This window comes from Stegostoma tigrinum, chromosome 29 (genome assembly GCF_030684315.1).
Source record: "Stegostoma tigrinum isolate sSteTig4 chromosome 29, sSteTig4.hap1, whole genome shotgun sequence".
Classification (NCBI taxonomy): Eukaryota; Metazoa; Chordata; class Chondrichthyes; order Orectolobiformes; family Stegostomatidae; genus Stegostoma; species Stegostoma tigrinum.
The window spans coordinates 42844185-42866876 of record NC_081382.1 but is presented as its reverse complement, the minus strand read 5'-3'; the positions used below and the strand labels follow the sequence as shown (position 1 = coordinate 42866876).

At 44.0% G+C, this 22692-nt stretch overlaps 1 protein-coding gene across 4 annotated transcripts in view; it reads left to right on the top strand.

Annotated features, from left to right (window-relative positions):
* The window catches only part of sec16a (SEC16 homolog A, endoplasmic reticulum export factor), a 69721-nt gene extending 47584 nt beyond the window's left edge, over positions 1-22137 (top strand). For 3 of the 4 annotated variants that reach the window (XM_059638242.1, XM_048558737.2, XM_048558738.2), the window contains exons 20-31: positions 70-324; positions 2446-2537; positions 3964-4011; positions 5597-5776; positions 6680-6751; positions 8412-8468; positions 9400-9529; positions 12014-12148; positions 13615-13703; positions 15037-15102; positions 16826-16900; positions 20933-22137. In XM_059638242.1, the coding sequence (XP_059494225.1) occupies positions 70-324; positions 2446-2537; positions 3964-4011; positions 5597-5776; positions 6680-6751; positions 8412-8468; positions 9400-9529; positions 12014-12148; positions 13615-13703; positions 15037-15102; positions 16826-16900; positions 20933-21001 (1268 nt within the window). In that variant the 3' untranslated portion in view covers positions 21002-22137. The remainder of the gene's footprint in view (positions 1-69; positions 325-2445; positions 2538-3963; positions 4012-5596; positions 5777-6679; positions 6752-8411; positions 8469-9399; positions 9530-12013; positions 12149-13614; positions 13704-15036; positions 15103-16825; positions 16901-20932) is intronic. The other variant, XM_048558739.2, reaches the window with a different exon arrangement.
* The last annotated feature ends 555 nt before the right edge of the window (positions 22138-22692 follow it).

Genomic DNA, 22692 nt, shown 5'->3' with positions numbered 1-22692 from the left:
GCTGGCTGTCTGCGGCTTGTTCCTTTTGCTCCTTCCTGTTTCCTGTGCATGTGCTTGGTTTCCTTGCAGCCCCTCCACACGCCGTACTGGATGGCAGGCCAACAGTGGCCCCTCCCCCACAGCCAATGACAGACAGCGGAATTCCCATGTACTCACCCACCCAAGCCTTGCCTGCCTTCCCAGGACAGTCTACCCACTCTGCCTTCAAGCAGCCCTGTGAGCCAGCTAAAGGTCCCCCGTCGACAGCCCCATCTGGATCTCCCCTGGGGCCCCCCACAGAGGTTCTGCAGACTGTGCTGGAGCAGCAGGTGCCTGAGAACACAGGTTCGTACACAGGATGGCAACTATGGATAGGACAAGGGAATGAGGTGGAGGTGGATTGCTGGGTTGAAACCCTGATGCATGTCTTAAATTTATTATCCTGCTTGAATATCTAAACAAGTTCACCAGATTTGTGCTACTTTGAAAAGGAAGCTGCATTTCTGTGGTGTGTTTTGCCATCTCTGGACATCCCCAAGCACTTCACAGCCAATGAAGTTCTTTTTGAAATATAGCTACTCTTGTGATTGTTACAATTGAAGTTAGAGTGTGCCTTGCCTCTCTCTATGCCCATTACTCTGCTGGTCACAAGATGAATTTAAATATTTGCCCAGTTGTCAATGTGACTAGTTATATACTTGCTCTATATTAGGTGGTTAAAATTTTATTTTAGAGAAACTTCATTGATTTCTTAAGCCAAGAAAATTATCGATTTAGTGTGAAAACAAGATTTGGCAAAAATGTAGAGCCAATTAACACAGTTTGGAGTAGGAAAGTATAAATATATTTGGAAACAAATTTCTGCAGATGTTGGAATCTGTTCTGCAAACAACGAATGCTGGAGATCACAGTGGGTCAGACAGCATCCATGGCGACAGACCAAGCTCGCGTTTAAAATCTAGATGACTCTTCATCAGAGCTGAAGTGAAGTGTCAAAGGAACAGCATTTATGCTATAGTTTGAGGGGGTGGTGTGGGGGCAGTAGGATGCTGGTGGAGAAAAGATGTTGATAGTTCAGATTAAGTGATCAGAATGTGAATCAACATCTTTTCTCCACCAGTACCTTATACCCCAAAAAAAACTATAGCGTTAATGCTGTTCCCTCCACACTTCACATCAGCTCTGAAGAGTCATCTAGACTTGAAATGATAGCTTGTTATAAATATATGCACCTTTAAATAGCCAAACGCATATGAACATGCACCATTAAAAGATAAATGTTTTTTAAAAATGCTTCCCTGTGAGATTAATTCTGAGGAGAAAAACAAGACACTGATCAATAATTGTTATTTCTTGAAGGAAAAGCAATAAGATGTGAAATGTTGAAGATGGCTGCCAGCGGGCATCCTGGCAGGCAGTTGTCACTGGAGTTTTTCCAGATGTTGTTCCTTCACGAACTGTTGAGAATTCACATGCTTTTCAGCAGAGCTGTGTTAGTTTTACAAATCTCATGCTGAATTCCCCAAAAAGATTTTCTCAGCAAGGTAAAGGACGAGCTGGGTATCTTTTCCTTCTGAGACTTTACCCAGGCTGTACTCAAATAATATCCAAATTAAACTTGCTCTGATGAAGGGTCTATGCCCGAAACGTCAGCTTTTGTGCTCCTGAGATGCTGCTTGGCCTGCTGTGTTCATCCAGCCTCACATTTTATTATCTTGGAATCTCCAGCATCTGCAGTTCCCATTATCTCCAAATTAAACTTGATTGCTGATAGCTGATAGCCAGTAGCCATTTCCAGTGAACAAGTCCAAACAGTTAGCTTAAACCATGTGAATTCCAAAAAAAGTGCCCTCAACGACAAGTCCCAGTGTCCTTTATCGTGATCCTTTTAAAAATGATCAGGTTCAGCTATTCCAAAGCCATCCACCATTCACAATCTCCTAAAGATGAATCCCCCAATGAAAAAGCAATGAATTGCCCTTATGACATGATGTAGGAATTGCAGCATCCAATTTCCATAAAGCATGATCCCATCAACGGCACAGTGGCAATGACAAGTACATCTCTGGCAATGTTTGATGAATAGATATTGCCAAGATGCTGCAAGTATAATCCCTCCCTCTGCTACGTTTTAAACAATGGCCTGGGGAAGAAGCATTGATTGATATGGGGCTACCCAGAGAAAGCAAGCAGTGGGTTCTGTTTGGGATTGATAGCAGGTTCCTGGCAGTAGAATTAGGTTTGGGTTGACACGAAGCAAAGGTTGATGGGATTAGTTTTGGACTTGATACAGGGCAATGGGCTGTAGCATTAGTTTGGGATTGCTTTAGCAATGAGCTCGTACAATCATGATTGACTTCCCCCATACAGTTGTAACTTACAAAATGAATTTGAGGGGGCAGAAACTTGTTTTTTTCCTTCCTGTATACTAATTATTTTTCCCTTTCTCCCCCCCACACTCTCCAGAATGTAATTCCATCAATCATCAGATGTCACCTAAAAGACCCAGCTTTGGGGAAAGTGGACAGCAGGATTTCTATGATCACATGGTCAAAATGGTAATGCTGCCTGGATTCATCTCCAAAATTACTTATAGGTTTAAAAACTGTTGGGCAATTTGCCAATTCCTTCCTGCACTCAGGCAGGCATTAATTGGGGATTACCTTGGTAGACCCCCTCACCACCTCTGGTGTTCAGTATAAAAGACCTAATGGTTCAGCTGGCCAATGCTAAGTTGGTGCATTGGTGAGGCATCTACAGTGCTGGAATGTGGGATGTGTTCACTCATCTGTTTAAGCACCCTGCACTTCCCAGTCCCTGCTGATACACTGTGGAGATCAGTCTATTGTGAAGGTTGGCCGCTTGTAATCTACTCTCATCTTCTCTGCAATTAGCCCCCCAGGTGGATGTCAGTCTTGCACCCACTTGAGCTGCAGCCTCCTGTTGTTGGACTCTGTCTGGGCAGTGGCCCAAGTGCTCAAAGACAGTCTCCAGCTTGTCTGGATGGGGTACAAAGCTCCTTGTGCAAGGCTGAGTTCCATAAAACGTAAGTACTGCTGTTCCAGCTGATCCCCTGAGCACAGCGCACTCTCGGTAGAGTGATCCATTGAGTAGGTAAACCTGCCTGAGTCAGGCTGTTTAGGGCAGGTTACACAGAAGGGTCTGGACCTCTTCAGTATTCTTGTGTGTATTATCCAAACTGTACTTCCCTGAGATTAATTCTGTATTTTAGCCGCTGCAGTCTATTTGAAACTGTTGCTTTTTTTTAAACTAAAGGCTGCATAAACTGATCCCTGATTACAGACTCCAGTTGGTTGCATGCCAACAGTAGCAGGTTTCTGTTGTGGGCTCATTTTACTGCTGGCTGTACTAACAAGTGCAAGTGTTTGGCTTGATTCCTGATCGTCACTGCTATCATTTGGGCTCTAATGATGCATGTGGTTTATCCCTCTCTTTGAAATTCCAGAGGGAGAAGATTCATTTCCTTAGTCGTCTCCTTATATCTCCTGAGACCAATTACCTTTACTGGATTAAAGCCAAGTGGCTTTTTTTTGGTACATAGTATCAGCAGGTAATCCAACTGTAGAATGTATTGCAGCTGAAGCCCCCTCACCCATTCCTCCTCCTCTCCCAAGCTTTTGGACCTGTGGGTATTGCATTTGGGCTTCCCTGGAGCTGTGCAGTGTGACAGAATCAACAGGGAAAGCTCCTGCTTGAGGAGAAGACCTAACACTTGCTTTAACAAGTTATAAATTGAGTCTTAAGCAAAATGCACAGTGAGTAAATGCTTTCAACAGTAGCAAGGCTGAGGTTCTGTTGCTGCAACAGTAAAGATTTGACAAACAGAATGCTAAACATTTACACTGGCGTTTCAGCCTGGGCTGCATGATATGTTCTGCACTGACTGACTATGAAGGTGAGCCTGTTGAACTGTTTGTGCAGCAGCATGTGGTTAACATGGCTGAACATTTGTGTCTGAACCAGGCTCCTGGAAGAAGATCGAGGTCGACGTCTCAGTCGTCTTTGCACATGGTATGCAATACCTGATGCCCCTGTGTCAGGGTCCTTGTGCTTTACTTCCCATTCTTAACTATTAATCATCTGGTGGTTGGGCAGTGTGATCAATGCTTTCCCTCCTTCCATCTCTATCCCTTTCCATACCCATCCCACTCTGCCTCCTGCTTTCTGCCATCCAGTCATTAACTCTTGTAACCTCAGTCCACTTGCTAACAATCTTTGCACGGGTGTTGGATTGCAGGGTGGGTTTGCATCTTGTTCTTACGTGTTGCCTGCAGGTAAGGGGCTGGTTGCAGTGTACAGCAAAACCTTGTTCTTTCCCCAGATCTCTCTCCTTTGATTGAGGGGAAAGTGTGAGCTTCTGCACACTGCTCCTCAATAGAGTGGATCAAAGTGTGTGTGAGTGTATGCTCCTCAGTTTTATCTAGGGCTATGAGGAATAAGTTTGGAATTGTTACTCCATCACGGGAGATCTTATAGAAACATATAAGATTATGAAGGGAATAGATAAAGTGGAGGCAGGGAGGTTGTTTCCACCAGCAGGTGAAACTAGGACTAAAGTGCATCGCCTCAAAATAAAGGGAAGCAGATGTAGGACTGAGGTCAGGAGGAACTTCTTCACCCAAAGGGTTGTGAATCTGTGGAATTCCCTGCCCTGTGAAATGGTTGAAGCTACCTCACTGAATGTTTTTAAGGCAAGGCTAGACAATTTTTTGAACAGTAAAGGAATTAAGAGTTATGGTGAGTGGGTGGGTAAGTGGAGCTGAGACTCAAAGATCAGCCACGATCTTATTAAATGGCAGGGCAAACTCGAGGGGCCAGATGGCCTACTCCTGCTCCTAGTTCTTATGTTCTTATCACTTCTCTCAATTCTTGGATGTGTTTATTAGTAATGTGCTGCAATAATCCCTTGAATAATTGGGATCTAGGAACAAGATTTGGTTGGAGGGGGAAGTACAATATTTAAATCATCAAATAATAGAATCATTAAGTCATTCATCTCCCAGGTCTATTGTGAATTCTTCCATGGGGTGAGGGCTTTAGGAAAGTAGGCCCAAAGCCACTTCTTCCTGACACCCCTCCCCCCAACTGAAAAGGGAAGCTGCTCATTATTGTGTTGTGGGCTATTGGGTACTTAGGCCTGTATTTCATGGGAACAGAGGGAGGCCATTTGGCTACTTGAGCCTGTTCTGTCGATCAGTTTGACATTGACTGATCTGGATCTCGGCTCCATTTAGTTTTGGTTAACTTATCTTGCCCAACAAAATTCTACCAAACTCAGTTCAGAGCTTTTCAGTTGTTTGGGGTTTTGAAGGGACTGTGGTATTGGGGAAGCAGCTCATTATCATTACATTCGGTGGAATGTTTGAAGACGTGCTGAGACACAGAGCTAGCATTTCTTTTGGCCTTGCAGCCCCAGAGTGCTGCTGAGGTGTTTGCCATGTACTGGGACTCCTGGTTTATGCCATCTAACAGAGTGGGTTGCTGGTGTTTGATTGGAGAATGAGAAGGGGGGGATGTTTCAGTTTGGAAGAGTTGCTACCAAAGGCTGAAACTTTACTTGTCTGCGATAGTTTCATGTTAGAATACTCTGTTTCAGCCCTATGGGAGACGCTCACGAACCACCTCCGAGTCATCCGCCCACAGCATGGGCCGAGAGAGGCACCCGTCTGCCGCTAACCAGTCAACACTCCCACCTCCGTCAGAGACGATCGCCAACGCAGTCCCGGAAACGAAAAAGGAACCCAAACGGAAGGAACCTGAGACCAAAAAGGCAAAGGTAGAGAGAGGTTCTCGGTAGCTATATCTCTTTCCCCAGTACTGCCTCCACCTCTGTTCCTGTGACACTGACATTTATCACTCACTATCCTGCAGCTATAGTCCTTGGGCCTCTAATATTTGGGTAAGTCCCAGGATATAAGCACTAAAACAGAGATGGGCAATAAAACATTGGATATGAGTGCTGAAAATTGTGATGGATTTTGATTGAGGAAATAAGGAGAAACTTTCCAGTGACAGAAGAACCCGTAACTGAAGGGACGTAAGGCAATTGTGAAAGGACCTGGGGTCAGATGAGAGTTGTTTTCATTGTTTCATTTACAACATGTTCCCTGTCAGTCGAATCTGCTTTCAAAGGGAATTAGTTAAATTCTGAAGGGATCCACATTGCTTGAGCTATTGGGTAAGAATGAGGACAGTGAGTGAGTGAGTGACGTTAACTAGAGAGCTAAATAACTGGCAGAGGCACAGAGGGCTGAATGGTCGTGACCCACTGTTAAACGCTCTGCTTTCTGGAGAAGAGGAAGATGATCACGTTCCAAATCCAGGTGGGTGTTGGAGGGTGATCATATCCATGGAACTCGCTGGTAAGCTTTGCAAGGCAGGGGGAAAATGTTGAAGTGGACTTGATGTTGGTGAGGAAAACGCCAGTCAGATGTCTGATGTTTTCCCATCCAATGCTCCTAGGGCAGGTACAACACAGGGGTATAGAGTAAAGACCCCTCTATACTGCCCACATCAAACACTTCCAGGACAGGGAGAGCACGGGGTTAGATACAGAGTGAAGATCCCGCTACACCGTCCCCATCAAATGCTTCCATGGCCAGTACGGGTGACGGTCCTTCTATATTGTCTCACCCACAGATATGGAATCAAGAGTATTACTGTTTTTTTTGTTTTGCAGGGTGGTTGGCTGAGCTGGTTGCGGCCCAGTAGGAAGACCGAAGCCCATTTACCAGACGACAAAAATAAATCTGTGAGTGACTGGGGATGGTGTTTGGTGAGGAGGTGGGGGTGGACATGCAGTGGTCCCACCAGTCATAGGTCATATCTATGTATCCATGTTACATGTACATTGAAGTGCTGCCTTTGTGGTTGAGGTGGTGCTGAGTGTTGGCTCCCTCCAGGTTTTCTGATTGTAATTACAGGCTCCCTCCAGGTTAATTATATGTGGCAACTCCAACCACCTGCTTTGGCCCAGTGTAAGATGACTGGCCTCGAATCCGTTTCATCTTCTGGGAACATTCTAACAACAAAGTTCAGTCATAAAACTGCTTCAAGGAGATGAAAGTCAGGATTAGTTTATTAAGTTTCTTGTAAACTGCAGCAATAAGCTCAGGACAGTGATTGACAATTACTGCAGCAGTGTACCTCTTGGGACAGCATACAACTTACCTTGCAGTTTTTGGCCTGTGGACTCATGCTGAGCAGTCAGGTTGCTCGTATACTGGATCTTATCCAACAACTCCTCCCTATGCCCAATCTAACTTATCCCCTATCATTGTGGTGTGGAAACTTCTCGCAATCAGGAAATATTCTTCTTGTGAACAGACTAGCCTTCTGCGTGTCTTCTTGCGATCACCATTGTTTCACTTCCCCCTTTATTTAAGGTTGTTGCATCTGCTGTGACTGTTTGCCTAGGCTTCAACAGTCTTGTTTTTAGCCGACACAAGTAAACTTCAAAATCAGGGCTTAGCTTTCAACAGCACCAAGACGTTTCCCCTGTGCTCCTAATATCTTGGTATCAAGTTTTATAATGACCTGTTCCTACGTTTTCCGATCTTGCAGTGTTAACAAGTAGAGGCTTAATGAAGCTCTCTGCTGTTAATCTTACGCCAGTGATAATGAAGGAATAGTTGGTATATGTCCAAGTAAGAGTGGTCTGTGACTTGGGGAATCTGGAGGTGCACACCAGGAGAACTTACTACTTTCTGCTTTCCTTGTCCTCGCTAAGTGGATGGATGTTATGGCTTTGGGAGGGGCATTAGTGAGTTAATGCAGTGCATCTTTTAGGTAGTACACAATGCAGTCAGTATCTATCTTACAGCAGTGAAGGGAATGAATACCAAATCCTTTCCTATAGGGTAGAATCTAACCTTTGCCAACAGTGTAAATAACTTAGACTGCTGGGGCTTTATCAACTTGCTTGCCTTGTGATATTGTGTTCAGCTGTGATTTGGCCAGAACCAGTGGCATTTCATTATAGTCCTTTATAGTTTCTGAAGGAACAGGATAACAAGAGTCTGCTATTTAATGTCTTAAGTCTTTTAACATTTCATGAAATGACGGCTGATCTGTGATTGGGGAAGCACATAGCTGCCATCATGCAAGGTGTTCCTGGAGTCGTCATCCTGTCTTCATCCCTCATACACACAGTGTGGTTGATCAGTGTGTAATGAGTGGATTGTGGACAGTTTGGATAGGTGGTGATGTGACTGTCTTCCATGGCTGTAATTATCTTATTTCCAACCAAGTGGAAGGCTGGTTTGTTCAGGTGGTGCATTTTTTAAGGGTTCCTGTTGCCTGTGTCATTGAAAAGGGGTCAGTTAGCTCAGTTGGCTGGTTGTGCCCCAGTGAAATTAAGTGCTCCCTAGGGTGGGAAGTTCTGAAGTCTTTGCTTTGTCTTTTGTGCACAGATTGTGTGGGATGAGAAGAAGCAACGATGGGTGAACCTGAATGAACCTGAGGAGGAGGTAAGTACGAAGTCCAGACATTCTCCACCTTCCTGTCTATTAATTCTGTTGTTCATCTCAAGACGTGCCAGTAGCCAGAAGCCCATTATTCACTGGCTGTCCTTAGTTGCTGTGAGGAGATGGTGGGGAATTATCATCTAGCAGTATGCAGATTTGATACGAGCTGACCAGCTCAGAAAGCAGTTAGGAGGCAGTTCATTGATTGGAACTGGATTCACATGGTCCCAAACCAGATGGCAGGTTTCCTTCCCTTCTCTGGGTTGTAGAAAGTGAAAATTGGCACAGGTTTATCTCCTGATTACTGTTCTTGTAGAGTGCGAGCAACACTTGAGGACAGGGTGGAATTAGGCTGATTGTTTCCCCAACCCTGGTTCAATATTACACCACAGTTGTCCTTCAGACTGTCTGGAGATGAAGTTACTTCAGGGTAATCACCCCTGATGAAGCCATAACAGGAAAGAAACAGAACAAGGTGAGTGTGTATTTTTGACAGGAGCAGGGGGAAGGGAGGGAAAGGTGTGATGGGAATAAGGAAAATGTGAGAGAGTGGTGGAAATCAGGGAAAAGTGGGATTGTGACAGGTTGTAGGAATGATGCTCCATCATCACAGTATCAGTTTTGGCCACGCTGCTGGTTCACAGTAACACCCGGATGGGGAAATGCATAGATAATTTCATGACCTATTTAGGTTATTGGGTGTTGCGGGGGCGGGGGGGGGGGGGGGGGGGGTGGAGGTGCAAGTCTGAAAGCTCCTTGATTTTTAACTCTGGACTGGGATTGGATGGGATTTAGGGATAAGGAAAAAAGGATTTGTTGAGGTTTGTGATACTGCTTGGTACAGTGCAGAAAGGAATTTCTATCCAGATTCCCTATGTGGAGCTGGAGAGAACCACTGCCAGATGTTAAAGTAATGTTGCTTGTGTCATTGCAGAACAAGCTTGTTCCTCCTCCGCCAAGTTTCCCAGTGACTGCCCCTACACCTGCCTCAAGTTCTATTCCCTCAGCCGCACCAGCACCCTCAAGTGGCCCTCCACCTAGGAACAGGTTCTCCATGAAAGCAGGTGAGGTTGTGTGTGTGTGTGTGCGCGCGCGCGTCTACTTCCTCTTGTTTTTCTTGTTTGCCCCTTGGGTTGTCAGGCAATGGTCTCTCTTGTTTCTGTACAAAGAAGGTTTCAATAGTGTTTCTTGACACCTCGTGATGCAGTGCACTGTACCAGTCAGTGATGTATTATAGAAAGCATGGCATCCAATCTGCACACAGCATGATCCCACATGAAGGAAGGGAATAGATTGATGAGGGCGGAGTGATAGACGTTATTTACATGGACTTTAGTAAAACCTTTGACAAGGTAGACGTGTTAGACTAATTAGTAAAGTTAGATCACATGGGATCCAGGGAGAGCTTGCAATTTGGATACAAAATTAGTTTGACAGTAGGAGACAGAGGATGGTGGTGGAGGATTGTGTTTTGGACGTGAGGCCTGTGACCAGCAGTGTTCCACAAGGATTGGTACTGGGTTCACTTTTGTTTGTCATCTATATTCTCATCCAAATTGTTTATATAAGAGGCATGGTTAGTAAGTTTGTGGATGCCACGAAAATTGGTAGTGTAGTGGACAGTGAAGAAAATCATCTAAGATTACAAAGAAATCTTGATCAATTGGGTCATTGGGCTGAGGAGTGGCAGGTGGAGTTTAATTTGGATAAATATGAGATATTGCATTTTGGTAAAACAAACAAGCAGGACTTGTACAGTTAATGGTGGTTCCCTGGGTAGTGTTGTAGACATTGTGGTTAAGGCATTTAGCACACTTGCCTTCATTGTTCAGACCTTTCTGAGTATAGGAATGGGATGTCATGTTGAGGTTGTACAATTCTGGTCACCCTGCTGTAGGAAAGATATTGTTAAATTGGAGTGTTCAGAAAAGATTTGCCAGGAAATGCAAGGTTTGAATTGTAGGAAGTTAGAAAGGCTGGGACACTTTTCACCGGAGTGCTGGGGACTGAAGGATGACCTCCTAAGAAGTTTATAAAATCGTGAGGGGCTTGGATAAGGTGAACAGCAAAGGTATTTTCTGTACTGTAGGGAAGTTCAAAACTAGGGGCACATTTTTAAGGTGAAAGGAGAAAGTTTTAAAAAGGATACGATGGGCAACTTTTTTTACACAGAGTGGGTGCATGTGTGGGAGGAGCTGCCAGAGGAAGTGGTGGATGCTGGTACAGTTATAACATTTAAGAGATAGTTGGATTAGTATATGAATGAGAGGTTTGGAGGGATTATGGGCCAAACTCGGGTAGGTGGGACTAGTTTAGTTTGGGAACATAAGCGTTGTGGACTAGTTGGACTGAATGGTCTATTTCCAAGCTGTTTGCCTCTGTTTTTATTAATGTTAGCTGAGACTTGCACATTGGCTGGGCCAGTAGTGGAGGGGACTGTTCTGCTCTTTAAATATGAACTAAAAGATATTTTTAATGTTCTCTTCAGAGCAAGAATTTCCTCCCACATCTCGTGTGTGTGTGTGTGTGTGTGTGTTTGTACATATCAGAGAAAATGAGGTTGTTCTGCCCTTGAGCTGCTTCTGCCATTCCATTAAATCATTGCTGATCCCTAACTTGGCTCCCTGCTCTGATACACTTTATACCCACGGCAACAAAAACTTAAAAAACTTTTGCCCCTACAAGGTCCATATCCCTGTATTCCCTGCCTATTCATATATCTGTCAAGAGATAATGGGAACTATAGATGCTGGAGAATCCGAAACAACAAGGTGTGGGGCTGAATGAACACAGCAGGCCAAGCAGCATCTTAGGAGCACAAAAGCTGACGTTTCAGGCCTATTTTCTCCCCCGATATCATTCTGGTGAATAAGACTCACCCCAAACAATGCCTTGGTCTCCTTGCATTGATGTGGTGTGCAGAACTGAACACTGATGTTACTTCTTTCCTTGCGTGGTGCGACCCATCCTTAACTGCCCTTGAGAGAGGTTGAGGTGAGCCATTTTGGCTCTGATTAGAGTTTGAAACTTGAAGCATTGTTTCTCCCTCACTTGTGTTTCACCTGTCAAGCTGAAGGAGCCTTTGGCCGTTATCTATTTCTGCGTCTCTAAATCTGACTGCTCCACTAGTCTCTAATTTACAAGATATTTTGAATCTGTCTCATCAAAAAATGCTTCAACTAAATCCTCTTTAATTGATGGTTTGTATTTTCTCCCCTCCCCAACACATTCTCTCAAACATCTGCACACTCAATCTCTCCCAAACGTACATGCGCACACGCTCATTGATACACTCACTCTCGCATTCTCATGTGTGCTTGCATGTGGACTTGCACTCTTGTGTACACACTCATGATCTCTTGTGTGCATCCTCTCGTGCACGCACTCTAATGCGTGCTCGCTCACTCACTCTCATACTCACATACTGTCTCGCATTTACATTCTCTCATATGCATGCACACTCACTCACCCACATGTGCACACTCATTTGTGTTCACACATGTATACTCTCAAACGCTGTGCACATGCATGCACAATTTATCTCACAGGTACGAAAGGTCGATATGTGGATGTCCTGAATCCCAGTGGATCACGGCCTGGTGGAGTTCTGATGCCCCCAGTTGACCTGTTTGCCCCCTTGGCACCTATGCCGATCCCCACCAACCTCTTTGTACCAATGCCAGGTAAGGAGTCTTGCTGCCACAGTTGGCTATATGTGTATCAGTCTGTCAGCATTATAGAGTACTCCTCCTCTTGCCTCAGGGTCCTTGTGCTGTCCAGAACTGAGAACACCCCAATAAAGACACACTCTCATTTGTGTAACTGCTGTCAGTACTTCTGGAGATTCCAAAGCACTTTGTAGCCTTGAAGTACTACTTTGTTTTCAAGTGAAGTTGCTGTTTCATGTCGGAGATGCAACAGCCAAAGCAAGGATGAATAATGGCAGGGTCATGAGGGAAACTCCCTTATCTTTGGGCTAACACCACAAAACATTTAGTGGGGTGTCTACCTAGCCGTTGCCCAAGCCAGGGAATGGGACTTGAATGCATGAGACTCTCACTCTGCTGAGAGAGAGTATGATCCACTGAGTGATACTTAACATCCTTGGAAATGGAAGGGGAAGTGAGAGTGTTTGGGGATGGTGAGTCAAGGACAAGATCGTGGACATAAATGTGTCTGCAGTGGTATCCATCTTGATAATAGGCTGAGGTGCTGCTATGTGGAACTTGATGCTGCTGCTTTCTGACTTGGAGGTAACAATGCTATTAACTGAATCAGGCACTCACTGTTAGACACCAAATTAACATGCAGAGCAGGGCTAGGCCATTTTAGCTCTTCATGCTTGCTGTGCTATTCATTACAATCAGATCAAGTGTGATCTTAACCTCAGCTTCACATTTCTGTCTAAGCCTTTGTGATGGAGTGTCCAAATACTTCTGATTTGAAAATTCAATTATTTGGCCTCTGCCTCTCTAAGGAAGAGAGTTCTACAAAATGTCAACTCTCTTGCATTCGTTAATGGGAGAGCCCTTACTTTTAAACTCTGTTTTAAAATTCAGAACAAGAGTCACGAGCCTCATAATGTTAGATGCTGCCAAACCTGCTGAGGTTCTTCAGCAATTTCTGTTTTCATTTCTGATTTCCTTCATCTGCGTTCTTTGTTGTATTTTAACTCTGCCTCCGGTTTAAATCTCTCCAAAAAGGAGACGTTCTTACAGCATCAGCCCTGTTAAGTCACCTCAAGATCTTTTCTGTTTCAAGTTGGTAATCTCTTATTATTCTTAAGTCCAACGAATGTAGGTGTAACCTTTCCTAATAGGATAACTCGTTCATCCCGGGAATTAATCAAGTAAACCTTCTCTGAATGTTAGATGTTGTGCTTATGATTTTCCTATCCACTGGGATCTTTTCAGAATCTAGGGATTTTTAGAAGGTTACAACCATTACACTAGTCATCCCTGTAACAACTTCCTTTCAGACCAAAGTCTATTGGATCCAGGGGACATGTCAGTCTTTAGTCCCATTAGTTTCCTTCTCAAGTGATTAAGATTGTTTTAGTTACCACCCTTTCGGCTCTGATTTTTGTTATTTTTGGGATTTTTATTTTGTTTTGAAGACCTAAGGAATCTTTTGTGTTTGTGGTTTGCAGGTGAGGTGTCTCAGCCTTCAGAAGGAAACCCAGGAGAGACCCCTCAACCTGTGGAACAGGCAAACCCTGAGGCGATCGCACAGCCCCAGGTACCAGTCTTATGTTCTCATATCTTGTTAAGTAGCCAGTACAGCACAGAAACAGATCATTCAATGCAACCTGCCTACATACTTTAAATCATTCTGTTCAGACATGCTGTGATGCATTTCAGGCAGAGGTGGGACTGGAATGTAGACTTTCTGACCCAGAGGTGTCCAACAGGACAACCTGTGCTGCTCTCTATACCCCACATAAGCCCCTCGCACTTCCTCTACATCTCACCCAAAGACCAAATCCATCTGTTAATTTCCTCCTTGTGGTTATCCAGTGCCTCCTTAGGTGTATTAATATTTTTGATACAATGAATCCATATTACCCCACTCTCTGGGGAAAGAAATTTCTCTGAATCCCGCATTGAAATTATCAGTAACAGCGTTGTGGAATCATAGATTCCCTACAAGAGTGTGAAAACAAGCCATTTGGCCATCAAGTCCACCGACTCTCCAAAGTGCACCCACACAGACCCACCCTCCTACCCTATCACATTGCCAATCCACCTAACTCTCATTTTTTTAACTGGGAGGAAACCGGAGCACCCAGAGAAAACCCACACAGGCACTGGGAGAACGTGCAAATTCTCACAGACGGTCGCCTGGGTCACTAGTGCTGTGAAGCAGCAGTGCTAACCGCTGAACCATCATGCCGGCCCAGCCTTTATGTCACAGCTCTGAGTTTTGATCTTCCTCATATCTCTACAAGTGGTTGACAATCTTAGTAATAAGATTCATTTTTAAAATGATGTAATATCTTGGGATTGGCTGTGATATTGCTCAAATGCCAGTAATATTGAGAAACTTGACACAGGTACATTTCAAATTTTACAAACAGTTGCTAATTGGTATGTTTTACGATGCAATGTTCATAACAGTTTTAGAAAAAAAGCTTATCAAATTAACATTAGTAAATAACAGGGTGATAGTGGAATAGTGGTAATGTCACTGACCAAGTAATCTAGGGGCCCAGACTGATGTGGGGACAGGGGTTCAAATTCCACCACGGCGGCTATTGGAATTTAAACGTAATTCAATAAATCTGAAACTGAAAACCCACTTCATTCACTGGTGTCCTTTAGAGAAGCAAATCTGCCATCATTACTTGGTCTGACCTACATGTGACTCCAGACCCACAGCAAGGTCTTAAATTCCCTCTGAAATGGTCCAGCAAGCCATTCAATTTAGGGCAATAAGGGATGGGACCCAAGTGCTCACTTTTCCTGTGATACCATGAAGGTGTAGTACAAACCTATCAAAATGAGTTTGATTGAGCGAACTGTGGAAACTCAATTTATACCAAATCCCTCATGTGTTGGTTCTCCTTTTCTAGATATTTAACGCGATACCAAATGCTGATTCTTCACCACCTGAGCCCGACAACTTGCAACATGGAGAGGTAAACCAGACTGCCAAATGTATCAACGCTAGAGGTGACTCCTTCCTCCCACCAAGCATCCAGCTCCCTGACTACATTGGAGCACAGGATTAGGGACAGGGAATTCGCCCCCTTCTGTCATTCTAGATCACAGCTGATCTTCTACCTCAGTACCATTTTTCCTGTGCTGTCCCATATCCCTTAATGTCATTTGTAACTACAAATCTATCGATCTCTATCTCACTTAAAAACTGAGCTTCCATAGCCCTGTGTGCTAGACAATTCCCAAGGTTCACCACTATCTGAGTGGTAAGTATTTCTCCTTCAGTCCTAAATGTCCTACCCATTATTCGGAGACTGAATCCTCTGTGACCTCACAGCTTACCTCTGTTTCCTGTTAATACAACGACCTTAATAAAAGAAAATGTTTATTTAAGTTTGAAGCAGTCACTTTTCTCTCTCTAATTGTCTCCTCGTCTGTTCTGGAGTTGGCTTCGCTTAGTTTGTTGGGAGGTACACAGACCCAGGCTAGCTTTGCCTCACCACAGTGACCATTCTTCAGCGCACCAGTCTAGACAGCTAGGGGGTTATTGAAACAATCAACGCTAAGACTCACTGTGTTATGAAACATGCTGCCTTGAACTGGAGCCACTGGGGATGAGATCCGGACACACTCAGTGATCAGCTGACCATCCAGAAAGACAGAGCTTGTGCAGCCTATATCTTCTGAGCTGCTTGTGCGTTAAACCAGCCATGTCATCAGGGAAAACATCAGTTTGCTGTTCTATAGTTTTATCTGTCTCTCAAATAAAGAAAACCATCCTTTCTATGGCACCTTTTTGCTAGAACAATGTCACAACCTGTTTCACAGCCAGTGAAGTACTGGTTACGTGTAGTTACGGGGTTGATTTGGAAAATGTGACAGCTGATTTATACACAGCAAGAAGCTACATTCAGCAACATGATGGTGGCCAAGTTTTCTGTTCTGGTAATTTCAATTGAGGTCTCAACTTTGGTCAGGATTGTAGAAAGAATTCTCTCAGCTCTCATTGGAAATAGCATCTGTGGGATCTTCTCTGTCCCCCGCTTTTTCATGAACACCTCATTCTCAACACAGCAGCTCTGACAGGTCCTGCAGTATTTCACTGGGAATGGTAGCCTGCTTTTAGTGCTGATGTCTCTGATGTGACCCCGTCAGCTTAAGTGTCCTGTCACTATGGAGCCTGTTCCTGTCCCACTTGGGACAGTCACAGCCAGAAGATTAAACAAAGTATGTTGTGAAGTACGTTGGGGCATCAGTAGTTTGGATAAGGTGCTCTATAAAGACAAAAGGTTTTCAAAATCATGAGGGGTACAGAGGTGAATGGTAGATGTCTTTTCCCCAGGGTGGGGTATTTCAAGGCCAGGGTACATATCTTTAAGCTGAGACAAGAAAGATTTTTAAACAGACACGGGGGCAGTTTTGTTTTAACACAGTAGTTTGTGTGTGCAACTTCCAGAGGAAGTGGTGAATGTGGCTAAGTTGCAACATTTAAAAGACATTTGGTAAAGTGCATGAATAAGAAATATTTGGAGGGACAAAGTGCAGGCAGGTGGGACTAGTTTAGTTTGGGTTTATGGTTGGCACGGACAGGTTGGACCGAGGGGTTTGCTTCCATCCTGTGTCTATGAAAGCTTTCTTTCCTTGTGTATCTGGTGATAGATTATTGTGGCTACTTTGGTAAACATTTATCTGTTTTTCCAGACTGCTGCTCAGCCTGCGCATGGCGGCCCTGCATCAGGAGCCGTTCAGTTTTACAATCCTGCCCAGTTCCCCCAGGTAAGTATATACTTTTAAATTAAAACTAAAGTTTTGCTTTACAGTACTCTATTCAAACTTGAGGTAAATGTTAATCACCATGTACGAGGCATTGTGTCAAAGATGTTGCAGAACAGTCCATGGAGTAAATGTGACCGTGCAGTAGGAGCTTCAGTGACCCATTCAGCCAGCTCCACCATTCAGTAAAATCATGCCTGATCTGTCCATCCTTAACTCTACTTTCCTGTTTTTTCACCTTGATTCCCTCACTGACTAAAAATCTGTCAGCTTTGAAAATGCTTTACCCCCAGCCTCAACAGCCCTTTGCAGTAAAGAATTCCACAAATTCACGACCTTCAGAAGAAATTCCTGATCTGTCTCAAATATACAACCCCTTTATTCTGAGATTATACACTGTGCTTCTAGATAATTCCTAAAAGGGGAAACTATCTTTGCATCTACCCTGTCAAGTCCTCTCAAAATCTTATGGTTCAATATGATTGCCTCTTATTCTTCTGTATTTCAACAAGTATTTAGAGTAATAGAGGTCTAAAGCACATAAAAGGCTCTTAAGGTCAATGAGTCTGCACCAGTCAAAAATAATCACCAAACTCTTCTCATCCTATTTTCCAGCACTTGGCCTATAGCCTTGTATGACTTATCATCACAAGTACGTATCAAAATACTTAAATGCTAGGAGGGTTTCTGCCCACATTTTACAAACAGAGTTCCAGATTCCCAGCACCGTCTGGATGAAAATCATTTTCCTTACATTTCAAAACCTCCTGCCTCTTAGCTAATGTTGAAATACTTCAATGTGATGAAGGTTTCTGCCTCTCCGACCCTTGCAGGTAGACAGTTCCACATCCCACCACTCCTCACCTAAAATCTATGCCCCTGGTGATTGATCCCTCCACCAATGAGAAGAGTTTCTTTCAATCTACCTCTGTCTCTCATCATATTATCAAAATATTGTCTCCCCTCAGTCTCCTCTGTTGTCAAGAAGATAACCCCAGAGTGTCCAATCTCTCTCCCTCACTGAAACTCTTCAGGCATCATCCGGATAAATCCCCTCTCCATTGTGATCACACAGCCTTCAATAATGTGGATTCCTGAACTGCGCACAAAACTCTAGCTGTGGCCTTAAGCCCAGTCTATGCAACCCCTCCTCAATAGACAGTCCCTCCGACCTGGCATCAGCTGAGGGAACCTTTTCTGGACTGCCTCCAATGTCAGTCTATCTTTCCTTGGGTAAGGTTGGTGGGGGGCGGGGGGGGGGGGGGGTGGTGGCAAAGCTGTTCACGTTATTCCAGCTGCGGTTTGACTAGAGATAATGGGAACTGCAGATGCTGGAGAATTCCAAGATAATAAAATGTGAGGCTGGATGAACACAGCAGGCCAAGCAGCATCTCAGGAGCACAAAAGCTGACGTTTCGGGCCTACACCCTTCATCAGAGAGGATGAAGGGTCTAGGCCCGAAACGTCAGCTTTTGTGCTCCTGAGATGCTGCTTGGCCTGCTGTGTTCATCCAGCCTCACATTTTATTATCTTGCAGTTTGACTAGAGCTTTGTATGGTTTTATCAAAACCACCTTACTTTTATTTCCCTTTCAAATATAAACCAATATTCCATTTACCTTTGTGATTACCTGCTGAACTTGGATACTAGTTTTTTGTGATTCACGGATGAGGACTCTCAAATCCCTCTGTCCTGTAGCTCCTCTATTCTTCCTGCGAAAATGCATAACCTCACTTCAAAGTGCTCCAGAACTTGTCATTCCCCAAGCCAAGCTGTTCCGGTAGATACAATACTGGCATCTACCCAACAATGTGGAAAGTTATCCAAGTTTGTCTTATACGTAAAAAAGCAGGGCAAATCCAACCCAGCTAATTACCACCCCATCAGTCTACTCTTTGTCATCAGTGTACAGTGATGGAAGGGGACCATCAACTGTGCTGTCAAGCAGCACCTGCTGAGTGGTGCCCAGTTTGGGCTCTGCCAGGGCCACTCACCTCCCACCCTCATTACAGCCTCGGTTCAAACATGGACTAAGGAGCTGAATTCCAAAGGTGAGCTGAGAGTGACAGCCCTTGACATCAAGGCTGTATTCGACCAAGTATAGCATCGAGGAGCTCTGGAATCAATGAGTATCGGGGAAAACTCTCCACTGGCTAGACTCAGAGACATAGGAGAATCATTCTGGTGGTTGGAGATCTGTCATCTCAGCTCCAGGACATCTCTGCAAGTTCCTCAGGGTAATGTCCAAGGTTCAACCATCTTCAGCTGCTTCATCAATGACCTTCCCTCCATCATAAGGTCAGAAATGGGGATGTTCGCTGGTGATTGTACAATGTTCAGCACCATTTGTGACTCCTCAGAAACAATCCATGTTCACATGCAGCAAGATCTGGACAATATCCAGGCTTGGGCTGACAAGTGGCAAGAAACATTAATGCCACACAAATGCCAGGCTATGACTGTCACCAATAAGAGACAATCTAACCACCGTCCCTTGACATTCAATGGTGTTACCATCACTGAGTCCCCCACTATCGACATCCTGAGGGTTACCACTGACCAGAAACTCAACTGGACTCACCGCATTAACACAGTGGCTACAAGAGCAGGCCAGAAGCTGGGAATACTGCAGCGAGTAACTCATCTCCTGACTCCTCAAAGCCTGTCCACCATCTACAAGGTACAAGTCAGGAGTGTGATGGAATACTCCCCACTTGCCTGGATGGGGGCAGCCCCAAAAACACTCCAGAAGCTTGACACCATCCAGGACAAAGCAACTGCTTGTTTGGCACCACATCCACAAACGTCCCACTCCCTCTATCACTGACGCTCAGTAGCAGCAGTGTGTACTATCTGCAAGATGCACTGCAGACATTCACCAAAGATCCTCAGGCAGCACCTTCCAAACCCATGACCACTTCCATCTAGAAGGACAAGGGCAGCAGATACATGGGAACACCACCCCCTGCAAGTTCCCCTCCAAGTCAGTCACCATCCTCACTTGGAAATATATTGCCGTTCCTTCACTGTTGCTGGGTTAAACTCCTAGAATTCCCTCCCTAAGGTGCATTGTTGGTCAACACACAGCAGGTGGACTCCTACAGTTCAAGAAGGCAGCTCACCGTAATCACCCTAAGGGTAACGAGGGATGGGCAATAAATGTTGGCCAGCCAGCGGCACCCACTTCCCACAAAATGAATAAGTTTAAAAAATAATTCCCCACGTTATATTCCATCTGCCAGGATTTTACCCACTTGTTGACCTGTTTACATTCCTCTGTAGATTATTTTGTTGTTCTCACCACTTGTCTTCCTACCTGTTTTTTGTATCATCTGCAAACTTGGCAATAATACATTCACCTTTCCCATCTAAGTCATTAAAATACATTGTAAATAACTGTGACCCCAGCACTGGTCCCTGTAACACTCACTATTACAGGTTGAAAATGCCCTTTATAATTTGCCAATCCTTTTCCATGCTAATATACTACTTCCAATATTATCTCCGACACGCAGCTCTTGTTAAATTAATATGTTGTATGGCACCTCTCCAAACCCCTTCTGAAATCCAATACATTACTTCCAGTGCTTCCGCTTTATCTATCCCACTTGTTACCTTCTGAGAGTATTCCAGTAAATTTATCAGGCATGATTCATGAAGCCATGTTGGCTCTGCTTGATCGTATCATGTATTTCTAACTGCACAGATGTTATGTCCTTTTATTATAAATTCTAACATTCCTAATAACAAGGGTAAAAGTTGTAGTTACCTGTTTTTGTCACCTTCCCTTTTCAACTAAAAAGTGTTACATTGGCAGTTTTCTAACCCTCTGGGACTTCTGCTTTTTTGGGATACCTGGAACATTACGAATAGAGCATCCACTTACACTATACCCTAACCTCGTACTGTACTTGTCCTGGGTGTGTCTGGGGACCAGGTTGTGCCTGTCTGTCTCTCTTCTGTCACCACCAACAGCTTCTTGCCCTGTATCCCCATTTTCTAATCAATTCTATGACCTCTGCCTCTGCTTTGCAGACCTCGGCAGGAACAACAGGCTCTCGACCAGGAAGGTTTGGACAAAGGAAGTATCCGACATTAAACTGAAAGTCTTAAAATGAACCCTGAAATGAATGGAATTTTAAACCCCTACTGGGGACATTGCAGGTGATGTACTGTGATGTTTGCAGTTACAAACGATTAAACTGGAGTGGTGTGTCATTTTAATAGTTCTTGCCCTTAATGAGGTCTCCAGAAATGCCAATAATTACGAATCCTTTTGAGGACCAGTTGAGGAACTAAAATCTGATGATGTGGGAAATATAATTGTTTATTCCTGGTTTAGCCATTTAAATAATAAATAAAACCCAGTTTGACAAGAGCTGTAGCTGCATGGCACAAATTACAATGCAATGTGATCAAAGGAAAAAAAAAAACACCCTCCAAAAGTGACTGTAAATGTCACAGCATCGATTGCAAAGTGAAATTGGTGTTGACCAGATCCTGGCACATCCAGAAAGATGTTCAGCATTTTGATTCTTTAGTTGCTATAACTGTTCCATTTTAAATGAGAAAGGTTTGTTTGGAAGGGTGGGGGGGTAGGTTGGGGTAAGGGAAGAGAAATGCTGGAAGATTGTCCCTGATCATTTGTATTCAGACAATATATATAAAAGGCTGCTGTATGAGTATTGTATAGCCAGACCCATCTGTTGTACATTAATACTTTAAAAATATCTGGAAGACTATGTGAATAAATATTAACGTGCAATATCAGTGCTATCTTTCTCTTATTCTGGGAGAAGATCCAATGGACATGGGAGAAGAGAACGTGAAGATGAGCTGGGAGGGGCTTGGTCCCCTCAAAGGATTACCCCCCCACCTCCCCTTCCAGCACCCTCTCTCTCTCTCTCAAACAGTATTTTGAAGGTGCTTTGCCCAATTGCAATATTTGAAACAGCCACAGAGATGCAGTGTAATTTGGGATAATTTTGTTTGGAGTGAAATCTGATCTCGATGCCCTTTAAATAATGTGATTTTTCCCCCAATGCCACTTAACAGTCTTTATCTATAATGCACCTCAATCCCATGTAATTTAGCACCCTCTGTACCTTCTCATGTAGACTGCACAATATTTCAAACTCAGATTCTTCTCTTGCCGGAGAAGTTTATTTTCTTGTTTTAAGGATGCACACTGTAAATTGTTGAAAGGAAATAAAATATTTTGCGTTCTGGAACATTTTCAACCTCTTGCCCCGTCTGTGTTTTGTTAGTTTTTTTTAACTTATTCTCAGGATATGAGTATCGCTAATAAAAACTGAAAGAACTGCAGATGCTGTAAATCAGGAACAAAAACAGAATTTGCTAGAAAGGCTCAGCAGGTCCGACAGCATCTGTGGAAAAAAAAAAGTTAACGTTTTGGGTCCGGTCACCCTTCCTCAGAACATTGTTGTTGTGTATTGGTATTGTGAGCTAGACCAGTATTTATTCCTATTCCTAACTGCCCGTGAGAAGATGGGTGGTGAGCTTCATCCTGAACTCCATCTGGTGTAAATACTGACGGTGCTGTTCAGGTGGGAAGATCAGATTTTAGACCTCAAACACTGAAGGAATAGTGCTGTCAGGACAGTGTGTAGCTTTCAGGGAAACTTGTAGGGGATGGTATTCCCATCTATCTGCTGTCATTGTCTTTCCAGATGGAAGTAAATGTGGTTTTGGAAGTTGCAATTATGATCGAAATTGTTGCAGTGCGTCTTGTAGGTAGCACAAACACCATTATCAATGTGTCAGTAGTGGAGGAA